Source organism: Drosophila obscura, unplaced genomic scaffold, assembly GCF_018151105.1.
Source record: "Drosophila obscura isolate BZ-5 IFL unplaced genomic scaffold, ASM1815110v1 contig_192, whole genome shotgun sequence".
Classification (NCBI taxonomy): Eukaryota; Metazoa; Arthropoda; class Insecta; order Diptera; family Drosophilidae; genus Drosophila; species Drosophila obscura.
In genome coordinates this window covers 1,304,457-1,316,586 of record NW_024542781.1, presented here as the reverse complement: position 1 = coordinate 1,316,586, position 12,130 = coordinate 1,304,457, and the positions used below count along the sequence as shown (strand labels likewise).

The 12,130-nt window shown below is 47.3% G+C and overlaps 7 protein-coding genes across 7 annotated transcripts; 3 read left to right on the top strand and 4 right to left on the bottom strand.

Moving 5' to 3' along the window:
• Positions 1 to 5: 5 nt before the first annotated feature.
• LOC111067725 (deoxyhypusine hydroxylase) lies at positions 6 to 1,140 on the top strand. The gene has a single exon (XM_022356997.2). The coding sequence runs from the start codon at positions 107 to 109 to the stop codon at positions 1,013 to 1,015; it is 909 nt and encodes a 302-aa protein (XP_022212689.2). The 5' UTR covers positions 6 to 106; the 3' UTR covers positions 1,016 to 1,140.
• A 345-nt stretch (positions 1,141 to 1,485) lies between these two features.
• LOC111067727 (nucleoside diphosphate kinase) lies at positions 1,486 to 2,286 on the top strand. Its single transcript, XM_022356999.2, has 2 exons — positions 1,486 to 1,674; positions 1,851 to 2,286. Exons 1-2 carry the CDS (start codon positions 1,501 to 1,503, stop codon positions 2,181 to 2,183), a joined length of 507 nt encoding a protein of 168 aa, XP_022212691.1. The 5' UTR covers positions 1,486 to 1,500; the 3' UTR covers positions 2,184 to 2,286.
• Positions 2,276 to 3,096, bottom strand: LOC111067726. The gene is made up of 2 exons (XM_022356998.2): positions 2,471 to 3,096; positions 2,276 to 2,411 (listed from the first exon to the last, which is right to left on the bottom strand). The coding sequence occupies exons 1-2, from the start codon at positions 3,094 to 3,096 to the stop codon at positions 2,297 to 2,299; spliced, it is 741 nt and encodes a 246-aa protein (XP_022212690.2). The 3' UTR covers positions 2,276 to 2,296.
• A 65-nt stretch (positions 3,097 to 3,161) lies between these two features.
• Positions 3,162 to 3,807, bottom strand: LOC111067728 (tubulin-specific chaperone A). Its single transcript, XM_022357000.2, has 2 exons — positions 3,448 to 3,807; positions 3,162 to 3,381 (listed from the first exon to the last, which is right to left on the bottom strand). The coding sequence occupies exons 1-2, from the start codon at positions 3,654 to 3,656 to the stop codon at positions 3,258 to 3,260; spliced, it is 333 nt and encodes a 110-aa protein (XP_022212692.1). The 5' UTR covers positions 3,657 to 3,807; the 3' UTR covers positions 3,162 to 3,257.
• A 146-nt stretch (positions 3,808 to 3,953) lies between these two features.
• LOC111067724 (elongation factor 1-alpha 2) lies at positions 3,954 to 7,392 on the bottom strand. The gene is made up of 4 exons (XM_022356996.2): positions 7,281 to 7,392; positions 6,172 to 7,053; positions 5,606 to 5,811; positions 3,954 to 5,533 (listed from the first exon to the last, which is right to left on the bottom strand). Exons 2-4 carry the CDS (start codon positions 6,992 to 6,994, stop codon positions 5,174 to 5,176), a joined length of 1,389 nt encoding a protein of 462 aa, XP_022212688.1. The 5' UTR covers positions 6,995 to 7,053; positions 7,281 to 7,392; the 3' UTR covers positions 3,954 to 5,173.
• Positions 7,393 to 9,619: 2,227 nt separating this feature from the next.
• Positions 9,620 to 10,473, bottom strand: LOC111067702 (nucleolar protein 16). The gene is made up of 3 exons (XM_022356966.2): positions 10,284 to 10,473; positions 9,944 to 10,228; positions 9,620 to 9,887 (listed from the first exon to the last, which is right to left on the bottom strand). Exons 1-3 carry the CDS (start codon positions 10,379 to 10,381, stop codon positions 9,647 to 9,649), a joined length of 624 nt encoding a protein of 207 aa, XP_022212658.1. The 5' UTR covers positions 10,382 to 10,473; the 3' UTR covers positions 9,620 to 9,646.
• A 130-nt stretch (positions 10,474 to 10,603) lies between these two features.
• LOC111067701 (cleavage stimulation factor subunit 1) lies at positions 10,604 to 12,120 on the top strand. Its single transcript, XM_022356965.2, has 3 exons — positions 10,604 to 10,755; positions 10,811 to 11,675; positions 11,732 to 12,120. Exons 1-3 carry the CDS (start codon positions 10,685 to 10,687, stop codon positions 12,068 to 12,070), a joined length of 1,275 nt encoding a protein of 424 aa, XP_022212657.1. The 5' UTR covers positions 10,604 to 10,684; the 3' UTR covers positions 12,071 to 12,120.
• Positions 12,121 to 12,130: the final 10 nt, after the last annotated feature.

Sequence of the window (12,130 nt, the reverse complement as noted above, 5' to 3'; positions counted from 1 at the left end):
GCGTTGGTTTAGTGTTTCGAAACGACTCAAAAGTACTCCACGCGGCGCAGCACTGTTGCTTTGTTATTTTTATTTATACATCCATCGACACCGGCTAGCAGCAAAAATGGTCACGCAAGAGCAGATCGAAGCCATTGGCGGGGTGCTGAACAACAAGGACAGGCCGCTCAAGGAGCGGTTCCGCGCCCTCTTTACACTGAAGAATATTGGTGGCAAGACGGCCATTGATTCCATAAGCAAGGCATTCGACGATGATTCAGCCTTGCTCAAGCACGAATTGGCCTACTGCCTGGGACAGATGCAGGACCCAAAGGCGTTGGACATACTCACCAAGGTCCTGAAGGACACCAAACAAGAGCCGATGGTTCGCCATGAAGCCGCCGAGGCCATGGGCGCCATTGGCCACGCAGACGTGCTGGCCATCCTCGAGGAGTACAAGAAGGATCCTGTCGTCGAGGTTGCCGAGACATGCGCCATTGCACTGGAACGTGTACGCTGGCTACAGAGCGGACAGCAGGTGGCCGACAACAATCCCTACGCCTCCGTGGATCCCTCGCCTCCGACGGCCGGCGACAAGAGTGTGGCTGAGCTGAGGACCATCTACTTGGACGGCAAGCAGACGCTGTTCGATCGCTACCGGGCCATGTTCAGCTTGCGCAACCTGCGCACAGAGGAGAGTGTCCTCGCCATAGCCGAGGGACTCAAGGATTCGTCTGCCTTGTTCCGCCACGAGGTGGCCTTTGTTCTGGGCCAACTGCAAGAGCCCTGCAGCATTCCGTACTTGCAGGAGAACCTGGAGGACCACAAGGAAAATGAGATGGTGCGCCACGAGTGCGCAGAGGCTCTGGGAGCCATTGCCACGGAGGATTGCATACAGATTCTGAACCGCTATGCGGACGATGAGAAGCGTGTGGTCAAGGAGAGCTGTGTGATTGCCCTGGACATGTGCGAGTACGAGAACAGCCCAGAGTTTCAGTATGCCGATGGCCTGACAAACCTGGATGGGACCAAATAATCATATTTAGCATTTGAATTTATCTAACTGTATATATTATTTGTAAATTTGTATTGTTGAATCACGGATGGTGATTACCCAGAATCTAATCTAATCGGTCGGCAGTAAAGCGAATCGAAACGTGACTTTCAAAGTGTTTCTCGTTCCTGAGATTGTTTTTAGTGTTTACTTGCTCGGATAAACTATCTGAGAACGCAGTATGGAAAAAATAGCACATTTCCTTCAAAAGTTAACCGGGCTTTTAATTGCAATCCCAGCGTTGCACTCGTGTAGGGTTGCGTTTATGTATGCTATCGGTATTGAGTATTGAATGTATTTATTTGCTTTATCTTGGGATTACTTTGGTGTTGTGTTTACCTTTCAGTATAATTAAATCTCCTCTCTTTTATAAAAACCACGACTTGTGCATCTCAGAGAAGGTGCAACAAAAACGCATTAGCTTTTTTTGATCGAAAATGCATCGAAAATCGATTGTCCCGATAAGCATGCTGGGTACCGTACTAGCGCTTTTTTCATTAATTTCTGTAGCGATGGCGGCCAACAAGGAGCGTACTTTTATCATGGTTAAGCCCGATGGAGTCCAGCGTGGACTTGTCGGCAAAATCATTGAGCGCTTCGAGCAGAAGGGCTTCAAATTGGTCGCCCTGAAGTTCACCTGGGTAAGCAAATAATTAAATTAAGAAATCAATAGCGCGCCCCCACGCTGGCTGTCTGGCGTATCGTGTTTAACCTCAATGGCGACGCCGTCAGGTGGGGGCGTCATCAATTTGACATGTGTTTTAGAGGTCAAGAAAACGGTGATAGCGTTACAATATCTGTTTTGCAATCATTGCAGGCCTCCAAGGAGCTGTTGGAGAAGCACTATGCCGATCTGTCGGCCCGTCCCTTCTTCCCCGGACTTGTCAACTACATGAACTCCGGTCCAGTGGTTCCCATGGTGTGGGAGGGCTTGAACGTGGTCAAGACCGGCCGTCAGATGCTCGGCGCCACCAACCCAGCCGATTCCTTGCCCGGCACCATTCGCGGTGACTTCTGCATACAGGTGGGCCGCAACATCATCCACGGCTCCGATGCCGTCGAGTCTGCCGAGAAGGAGATCGGCCTCTGGTTCACCGAGAAGGAGCTGGTCCCCTGGGTTCCAGCTGCCAAGGACTGGATCTACGAATAAAATGGCTGTCATGTGTAGAGTCTGAATCTGCATTTGCCTCTCACCTAAGTTATACAGTACAGAGATTCTTCAAAAGAAATAAAATTCCATCATTCTTATAAAAGTATTCTATTTTATTCAGTTCTATACTCCAACCATTCGCTGGTCGCCTCTTCCATTGGTAGCACCCATCCGCGGGGTATGCAGGAGCCTCGCTTTCCTTGAGTTATATAAGAATCCCATATGGAACTGCAAATAAAATTGGATTACTTGATAGACCTGAGGTTGGAAGGCGTTAAAAATCTTACCGCCTCTTAAGAAACTCAGGTTTTTCTCCTCGCCGTTGCTTCTGACTAGAGGAGGCTTGGCCAAAGAACACAACGTCCCATTGGGTTTCTATCGATGGCGACTTGGACTCGGTGATTCTGCCAGTTGCTGAACTCTCCTGCTGCACCCGGCTCCACACCGTGCGCATGGAGGCCAGCTTCTCGGTTAGGCTGGCCTTGTCTCCGCCTCGGGCCTCGCATAGCTTCACTAGAAGGTCTAGCCTCTCCAAAATACTGGCCGCATCATACCGCTTTTTCAAGGTGATGTTCTCCGTTTGCTTTTCCCTTGGAGCAGGACGGGGTTCGTCAGGGGGCTTCGGTACGGGTTCCTCTTTGACAACGCTTTCGGCTGCTTGTTGTTCCTTGTTCCTTTGTATGAATTTCCAACGCCGGCGTTTTCTGCGTCGTCGGATGCCGGCAATCTTTGCAGCCGTTTTGGAGTCGATTTCGTCTAGCTGTTTTGTTGTGGTCTCTTGGTGCGCTTTAGCCTGCCCCACCTCAACTTCACTTGGTGGGGCATTACTACCAATCTCTAATTCCCGCAGAACGGCAGCAGATTGTTCAATATTTGTCTTTATTTCGCATAATTTCGGAATCTTCGCCGGCATTTTAAGCAGTGTTAGAAAACGTCAAACGCGTGCACATCTGTTTGGCTGATGTTAATTTATTATAAATAATATTAATGCAATCAACGTAATTAGGGAAGCATAATTATTTATTAATTAATACTATTGAGAAACGTATTAAGATTCGCTTGGTGCCAGGTACATTAAACCGCCAGCACACCCTTGGCTTCGGTTATAATCTCGGCAGCCTTTGTGTAGGTCTCCGTCCCCTTGAGATCGACCTCGTCATCGAGGAATTTCTGCAGCACGTCGAACTCCTTTTGCAGTCTGGAAGAGAGGGCAAGAAATTAATAACGATCCAATTTGGCTGGAACTCTTAGATAATGGAAATACCTGCGCTTGGAGTCCGGAATCATCATCTCACACTCCTCGATGACCTCCTGCTGCTTGCGCAGGACATGGTCATCGGCTCCATCGTTCCTGAACTTCTCCAAGCGTGTGCGTTCTATGTTCACCTCCTTCTCGTACGTAGTCTTTTCCTTCGACAGGCGCTTCACGACACCCGTTTTAATAACCAATTGCCTGATGCGTGGATCTGCCATTTTTGTGCTACCACGGGATTATTGGTATTTCAAGTGATGAAAATTTTAGTAAGAGCCACTGCTTCTATTCTGAATCACAATTATTTTGATAATTGCTGAACAGCCGGCTTGACTTTGTGGCTTGGTTTGCTTTGTTTCTGATTTTTAATAAATTCCGCCTGTGAGTCAGTTCCAGAGCTGCCACCCTTTCGAAAATAATCGCAATAAGCTCCGATAGCCGTTAATTTCAAACGTCAGAAATCTTATATAAGATAGGGGGGAACAAAAAAACAAATGTTTGAATCAATTTGTTTGGTATTTTACGGTTAAGCTTCCTTTATTTTTCTCATCATTTAAAAGATCTTTTTATCAAGCAACATGTTTCTGTATCCATGAATTTTGTTTGGTGTTGTGGTTACGTTACAATTATATGTGTATAAATTCAGAGAGTGGTTATGGGGGCAATGATGACCTGCGATTAACGTATATATTGTGTGTAGTATGCAAATGCAAATGAGGCTCGAACGAACATTTAGAATGTTTTGTCAAAAACCGCATGATTATGTGTGTGTTATAATATTTTTTGTAATACTTCTTAAGCATTTGTCTTTTGGTTTCAAGAGAAAATTTTGAATTCATTGCGAATGTAGTCTTTTTTTTTTGTTTGGTTGTTTTTGTTTCAATAACGCATTTAAAGAAAAGGGGACTGGGAGGAGGGTGGCGCGTGTGGGGAGGGGGCATGGTTTAAAACTAAACTCTGAAATTACAGTGTGTAATAGATTTTAAATCGAATGCCTCCGACTTGACTTATCAAAAGTATAAAAAGTGTTTAAAATCCATTGGTGAGACGATGGGGCGATGGCTGATAGGATATTCTATTAATGTTAGATGAAGAGATGTCGATGCGGATGTTTAATAAAATTTTATTATTAGTAATGATGGATGAGTATATCGAGGAGATGAGGCTAGCAGCAAGCTACAGTGGCAATTTGGTTGGCTCCCTCTGCTCCTGCGCATGTCGACGACGACGACAACGACGAGGGTTTCCTGCGAAAGGACTTGCGATGGCGATACAAATTCAGATAGATGCAGTAGATGGCAACCGACTGAGCGAACGGAAAGGACAGTGGATACACGTCCGTGTTGACACCATCGCGTTGGGTCGGTAGAAGGATGCCATTGACTCTGCTGCTGCTGCTGCTCCTGCTACTGTTGCTACTGTTGCTCCTGCTACTGGTGGTGGTGGTGTTGGTGGTGCCCTGCTGCTCCACGCTAATTGTGTGTGTGATTATTATTAATTGTAGTATTTGTTCGATTTCGTATAATATTTGCATGCAGCAGTTAATATTGGTAATTGGTGTTTCTTCTTCTTCGGTTGCCACTGATTCTGATTCTGATCGTTTTGATCGTCGATTAGATATTATTATTTTGAGATGTGTTGCTGCTGCTCTAGCCGTTTGCTGCTGGGATTCTTGAGTGATGTTCTTATTCTTGTTGCTGTTGCTGTTGCTTATGTTGTAGGTCTGCTGGCACCCTAGTTATTTCTTCTTCTGTGCCTTCTCAGCGGCTTTTGTTACTTTGCCCGAGGTCGTTTCTTTAAAGTTGACGGACTTGATAACGCCAACGGCGACCGTTTGACGCATATCGCGTACAGCGAAGCGCCCCAGCGGCGGAAACTCCTGGAAGCTCTCAACGCACAGCGGCTTGCTGGGCACCAGCACAATGATTGCCGCATCCCCCGACTTGATGGCCTTCGGCTCGGTCTCCGTTGTCTTGCCCGTACGACGGTCGCACTTCTCCTTGATCTCCGCAAACTTGCACGCAATATGAGCCGTATGGCAATCCAACACGGGAGTATATCCATTGGCTATCTGCCCGGGATGGTTGAGCACAATCACCTGCAGCGAATACAGAAAATGGAAGTATTATCAGTTTTCTCTATTCATTCAGACAGCTGGGCAAGTCCTTACCTGAGCGGTAAAGTCAGCAGCTCCCCTGGGTGGATTGTTCTTGGAGTCGCCAGCCACATAGCCACGTCGCAGCTCCTTAACCGAAACGTTCTTCACGTTAAAGCCAACATTATCGCCCGGCATGGCTTCGGTGAGCGCCTCGTGATGCATTTCGACGGACTTCACCTCAGTGACCAAATTAACTGGCGCAAAGTTAACGACCATTCCTGCAACGAATATACATGTACATACAGTAGGTTCTCTATCTGTCTATCTGTCTGTTGGGTGGTGTCGTGATGAGATGGGTATATGTAGGTATGTAGGTATGAGTGCATCGGGGGTGCCCAGTGCCCTGCCTCGCTCTCGTCGCTCTATAATGCATACATGCGCAGGGCAGGGCTTCGGTTCGAGCTTCGTTCGCGTGGTGGCGTGGCGTGGCAGCACCCAAATGCCGACCTAAATTTAGCTGGCCAGCCACCACTTGAGGCAGAGAACTTGAATGAACTAATCACGGTAGTGGCGGTGGCGGTGAGGTTACTATATATAAAATTAATCAAGATTGTATTGTGATTCATCCATGCTCTTACCTGGCTTCAGAAGGCCGGTCTCCACACGACCCACGGGCACTGTACCAATGCCGCCAATCTTGTAGACATCCTGCAGGGGCAGGCGCAGGGGCTTGTCAGTGGGACGCTGTGGCGGCAAGATCGCGTCCAGCGCGTCAATCAGGCATTTGCCCTCGCCCTTGCCCTCCTTGCGCTCCACGGTCCAGCCCTTGAACCAGGGCATCTTCTCGGAGGGCTCCAGCATATTGTCGCCGTGCCAGCCGGAAATCGGGACGAATGCCACCGAGGCCGGATTGTAGCCGATCTTCTTGATGTACGAGGACACCTCCTTCTTGATTTCCTCGTAGCGAGCCTCGCTGTAGGGCGGCTCGGTGGAGTCCATCTTGTTGACACCCACAATCAGCTGCTTTACGCCCAGTGTGAAGGCGAGCAGGGCGTGCTCTCGGGTCTGGCCGTTCTTCGAGATTCCGGCCTCGAATTCTCCAGTGCCGGCGGCCACGATCAGGACAGCGCAATCGGCCTGCGAGGTGCCGGTGATCATGTTCTTGATGAAATCTCTGTGGCCGGGGGCATCAATGATGGTCACATAATACTTGGCCGTCTCGAATTTCCACAAGGCAATATCGATGGTGATGCCACGCTCGCGCTCCGCCTTCAGCTTGTCCAGCACCCAGGCGTACTTGAACGAGCCCTTGCCCATCTCCTGGGCCTCCTTCTCGAACTTCTCGATCGTACGCTTGTCAATGCCGCCGCATTTGTAAATCAAATGTCCGGTGGTGGTGGACTTGCCCGAATCGACGTGTCCAATCACCACAATGTTAATATGGATCTTCTCCTTGCCCATCTTCGCTTGCTCTTTACTTCAGATGAATGCTAATCAACGACGATGCGGCTGCCTTTTCTCTATATAAGGGATAACAACCAGAGAATGGGTGAGAGAGAGAGAAAGATAGAGAGAGCAGACATAAGGATATATGTATATGAATGCATGTAGAGATAGAGATGTGTTTGGGTGTGTGGGTTACGTGTGGGTGTAGACACAAAAAACGTTGCATACATGTCGCAACGATTTCCGGACACAAGCAACCGAATGCTGTACAAGGAGCGCAGTGGAGGGGAGTGGCACTCACCTATATATTAATGACGGTTTATGGTTATGGCCTGGCACTTCTTTGCGGGTCAAAACTGTTGACAAATCCACTGGACGCTGAATCCTGGAATATAATTTTCAATAATTGTTGAAAAATTTATACTGAACTTTTGTTATATGTAGATGTGATTCAGAAATGTCCTGCTCCAGACACGGCGAACGACTGATTCTCGGCGTTTCTGCAACCCGGTCTAAAAAATCAATAACGAGCCCCAGACAGAAACAGAAGCCGAGTAGAGGCTTGGAGCTGGGAGCCGAGAGCAGCTCACGACTGCCACTGCACTCTCAGACAGTGCGCGCCCACAACCTACAACCAACAACCACCACCCCGCCCCCATCCAGGCGAAACAACACGGAACACATTGTGGCAGGCAGAGAAAGTGTCGGGTGAAAGAGTGGAATGGCAGCAAAGTGCTGGCTCAAATTGCTCGAATTAGCTTTCCCATTAAGATGGAGATGGATATGACGGATTTAAGTTTAACAGATTATGAGGCATTTGCGCGAAATGGAAGCAAAATCAATGATGACATCGCCGTGAGGGGGGCCAACAAAAAGTCTATTCAAAGCATCGGCATTCGGGGACATTCGTGTGTGTCTCTGGGCTGCTCTCGGCGGCAGGGTATTACTATTCGCGTTGCTCAAAAGGGTGCAAAACTGCACAGACGGACAGAGTGAGAGAAAGAGGAGAGACACACATGTAGAGAAAGAGATGCACTTGCTCGGCTGCGGCTGCGGCTGCGGCTGCGGCTGGCCTGGCTCATCGTTTAGCATCGATTCTCGTCGGCTACCGCCGCCTGACGTCTTGGATAAACTTGCAGCCGAACACACACCACACACACACACTTGCACATGTATAGGGCGTTGTGATTTATTTTCTACCCTAGTGACAATTTTTGCTTTGCGAATTTTCCTCATTTATTTTTAACTCTGTATTTGCGTCGAAGTGCAAATTGCAAGAAAAGAAGACACGAGGAAAAGACACGAGAAAAAGGGAAATGTAAAAATACTTTGGCATGCAAAATCTCACACACACACACAGAAATGCAGATGAAGCAGGGCGGAAAAAGGGGGAGGTACGATAATCTGCAGAGCATGTGTCATATGCAAATTGCACATGCTTTTAGCTGCAAAAAATTGATGAAAATTTCCATAAAAAGCAAAGAAAACACGCAAAATGGCAAAATAAATCAAGGAACACACACACACACAGGCATACAAAAAGTTGTTGCAATTCTGTGCCAAAACGGCCGCCATGTTGGAAATAAAATGTCTCAACTGCAAAAAAAGTGGTTTAATTCAGTTAAAAATTGAGCCTAAAATGCAACAGAACTTTAATATTTAGTAGCTGTATCAAACAGTTTTCACCGCAATCGTTATTTATGCACGGCTCTTATGCAAAATGTTATAGGACACCGGCCGGTAGTCCAACTTTTCAGCACACACTCCCACACACACACACTGGCATACACATGAAAATGCACCGAAGCTGCAGTCGTTGGTTTTATAAAAGTTGAATTCAATGGCTTTTCGCCCCACAAAGAACAGGAAATTATTGATGAATATACAAAAATATCTAATGTCCCACACTTGTTTGGTTAATTGACACTCGGAAAAATCAATCGATGCCTATTAATATTGGCAATTTTCAGGAATTTAACTAGACCCATTTGCGGTTTACGTGCACTTACCTCCAAATCAGAAAACGGAAAGAGCGAAAAGTTTAACGGGAGCCTCGTCGGCAGTGTGACCGTGGAATTATCTATAAAATATACCCCCAGAAATATACTATAATATACCAAGCAAGTGTATGAAATATATCATACATACGTGATGAATGAAAAAACTATATATAAGCAGATGAACAACTTTAGTTAAACCGCGAAAAGTAATACTTCTTGTATACTCTTCTTGTAGATCGTCTTGACTTACAACAAATAACACGATATCTTTCACCTGAACTTATCTAAAACTGCTTAAGTTTTATAATAATCGGGCTAATCGTTATTTTTACATGATCGGAACTCATATTGCTCGACTATGATATTCGGTTTAATATTACTAACTAGCTAGCTAGGACCCACCCTCAGCACTTAACAAATAATTTATCCGATGGATGAATCAATTTTCTACAAGATTGGCCAATTTTAAGGACTCCCTTCCACTGGTCTGCCATTTCGCTATTGAACATAAGCAGGAGCCTTTCTTACGGAGAATTTCAGCAACAAAGAACAATATTTTTTAGGAGTACCCGTCAAGTATGTATTCAAAATATGAATTAAGAGCTAAATATTACATCAAAAGACCAAGAGATGCCGAAAGTATCCACTAAACTTGGCTATTTATTGTTCACTTCCATTCACTGTCCGACTCGTACTCCGGCCAATCTGGCTTTACACCAGCTGGCAGTTTCTTCTGCTCCAAATAGACATTGAACTGCTCGGGAATGGACATAAATCTGCGAAGCTTCAAGCGAAACTGTCTCCATGTCAGTTGGCTATAGTTCTTTCGATCCGTGACCATGGCCTTGTAGTTGAACTTGTATTTGTTGAGGAAATAGGAGAGCTCTTTGACGACACCTTTGGGTAGTCTGTAAGAATAGAATGAATATAAAAATGCTCGTAATCACCCAAGATTCCTATTTACCTGAACTCTGGATCCGCACGCTCGCTAGCCAATTGCTCCAGCTCCGCTACCACATGACCCCGTTTGGGCCCCTCATCTACTGGGGCTTTCTTTATGCCCAGCACCAGGCGCTCCTCCTCGTCTAGTTCCTCCTCAACGAAACCATTCACAATTTTAGCCGCATGAAGTCGGTCCTTTCTATAGCTTGGTATCGCGATTGCCTTGTTGGGATCCTTGGCCAATCCCATTTCGCTGAAGTTGGTGCCCACACGCTGGCCCTCCACCCACATCTTCTTCAAAGTGGGACTGCGGGAAAAAAAGTTAATGACATTCCATGACACTCTTGAAAAAGTAAGCTTACTCCTTGATTTTGCCCGTAGAACTGCGTGTTTTGTTGAGTGTTTTACGGTTCACACTGTAGCGATAGTGCTTGCCTTTGTGGTTCTTGCGAATCTTCATGGTTTAGCTGTTTATTTCTTATATTTTCTTAAATTAAAAATCAAAACAAGCTGTTGCAGTCGCACGTGTTGTAGTGGCCGCAGGGTTGGAAAGACATTTAATACATTCAATTTGCTACATGGCCACTACACAGGGATGAAATCGTGACGGAGAAACAGGAAATTCTACATTACTTTAATAAGGACGCCTTACAGCACTTAAACTAGAGATGGTGTGCCGGCATTATCAAACCGATAACGATTACTTTGATATAGACGGTGGAATCTGTATTTACGTTTTTTGTTTATAAATAAAACGAGCACAATGCGCGATGAAATATTGGATCCCAACAATCTGGTTAAGAACCGGGAAATACTGTACCGACTTATGATAAGGTAGGCCTGTGGATTCGCAGACAAGAACGCACAATTATCGTCTCTTCATTTGCAGCCAGCTGATGTACGATGGCCTGGAGAAGTTTGCCATGGAACTGTCGATGCTGGTCAAAGCAGATCAGTGTGCGCCGAGTGAGCGCCTGCTGCATGTAATAATATCCGGCATGCAGACATTGTCCGACAAGGAGAAACTCAATTCCGACGACGTGCTCCCTGGCATTGATCTCGAGTTTGAGCCCGAAGCATCCGCCCTGGCGCCAGAGCCGCACTCGTATGAAACGGCCTATGTGACGTCCCATAAGCAGGCTTGCCGTGCCGGCGCCTTCAGTTACGACGGCTCTCTGGTGGCCACCGGTAGTGTGGATGCCAGCATCAAGATATTGGATGTGGAGCGTATGCTGGCCAAGTCGGCGCCAGACGAATGTGAACCGGGTCGCGAGCAGCAGGGTCACCCGGTTATACGCACCCTCTATGACCACACCGATGAGGTGTCCTATCTGGAGTTCCATCCCAAGGAGCACATCCTGGCATCGGCGTCGCGAGATGGCACCGTCAAATTGTTTGACATTGCCAAGCCCTCAGTGAAGAAGGCCCACAAAGTCTTTACCGACTGTGAGCCTGTGTTGTGTCTCTCATTTCATCCCACTGGCGACTACATAGCCATCGGCACGGAGCACAACGTTCTGCGTGTGTACGATGTGCACACCACGCAGTGTTTCGTCAGCGCCATTCCCTCGCAGCAGCACAAGGCCGGGGTGACCTGTGTGAAGTACTCGCCCACAGCCAAACTATATGCGACGGGCAGCTATGATGGCGACATCAAGGTCTGGGATGGCATCAGTGGCCGTTGCATCAACACCATTGCCGAGGCACATGGCGGGGCGGCCATATGCTCCCTGCAATTCACACGAAACGGCAAGGTAAGTGTCTGGCATACCCTTGTAAACAATTCCTTTTCATCCCAGCGCTATTCCAGTACCTACTATCCTCGGGCATGGACTCGCTTGTCTACCTGTGGGAGCTCTGCACAAGTCGACCCATACAAACTTACACGGGCGCCGGCACCACCGGAAAGCAGGAGAACCAGACCGAGGCCGTCTTCAACCACACCGAGGACTATGTGCTCTTCCCCGACGAGGCAACCACATCGCTGTGCTCCTGGAATTCTCGCAACGGCTGTCGGCTTACGCTCAACTCTTTGGGCCACAACGGACCTGTACGCTACATTACCCATTCGCCCAATTCCCCTGCGTTCCTCACCTGCTCCGATGACTTTCGCGCACGCTTCTGGTATCGTAGGGCCACCAATCAATAAATTGTACAGAACGAGGAAAAGAATAAACTATTTAAGAATGAAAACTTTCGTCGAGTATTC

Bases quoted from the DNA above. Each gene is read 5' to 3' on its own strand.
- LOC111067724 (XM_022356996.2), bottom strand. From the start codon at position 6,994: ATGGGCAAGGAGAAGATCCATATTAACATTGTGGTGATTGGACACGTC. The intron at 5,812-6,171 runs GTAAGAGCATGG...TATTCGTTGCAG, and splicing joins GACCGGCCTTCTGAAGCCAG to GAATGGTCGTTAACTTTGCG. The intron at 5,534-5,605 runs GTAAGGACTTGC...TATTCGCTGCAG, and splicing joins CTGCTGACTTTACCGCTCAG to GTGATTGTGCTCAACCATCC.
- LOC111067701 (XM_022356965.2), top strand. From the start codon at position 10,685: ATGCGCGATGAAATATTGGATCCCAACAATCTGGTTAAGAACCGGGAA. The intron at 10,756-10,810 runs GTAGGCCTGTGG...CTTCATTTGCAG, and splicing joins CTGTACCGACTTATGATAAG to CCAGCTGATGTACGATGGCC. The intron at 11,676-11,731 runs GTAAGTGTCTGG...GCGCTATTCCAG, and splicing joins AATTCACACGAAACGGCAAG to TACCTACTATCCTCGGGCAT.
- LOC111067702 (XM_022356966.2), bottom strand. From the start codon at position 10,381: ATGAAGATTCGCAAGAACCACAAAGGCAAGCACTATCGCTACAGTGTG. The intron at 10,229-10,283 runs GTAAGCTTACTT...TTTTTCCCGCAG, and splicing joins TCTACGGGCAAAATCAAGGA to TCCCACTTTGAAGAAGATGT. The intron at 9,888-9,943 runs GTAAATAGGAAT...CTATTCTTACAG, and splicing joins CGTGCGGATCCAGAGTTCAG to ACTACCCAAAGGTGTCGTCA.
- LOC111067728 (XM_022357000.2), bottom strand. From the start codon at position 3,656: ATGGCAGATCCACGCATCAGGCAATTGGTTATTAAAACGGGTGTCGTG. The intron at 3,382-3,447 runs GTATTTCCATTA...CCTCTCTTCCAG, and splicing joins ATTCCGGACTCCAAGCGCAG to ACTGCAAAAGGAGTTCGACG.
- LOC111067725 (XM_022356997.2), top strand. From the start codon at position 107: ATGGTCACGCAAGAGCAGATCGAAGCCATTGGCGGGGTGCTGAACAAC.
- LOC111067726 (XM_022356998.2), bottom strand. From the start codon at position 3,096: ATGCCGGCGAAGATTCCGAAATTATGCGAAATAAAGACAAATATTGAA. The intron at 2,412-2,470 runs GTAAGATTTTTA...TTTTATTTGCAG, and splicing joins CCTGAGTTTCTTAAGAGGCG to TTCCATATGGGATTCTTATA.
- LOC111067727 (XM_022356999.2), top strand. From the start codon at position 1,501: ATGCTGGGTACCGTACTAGCGCTTTTTTCATTAATTTCTGTAGCGATG. The intron at 1,675-1,850 runs GTAAGCAAATAA...CAATCATTGCAG, and splicing joins TCGCCCTGAAGTTCACCTGG to GCCTCCAAGGAGCTGTTGGA.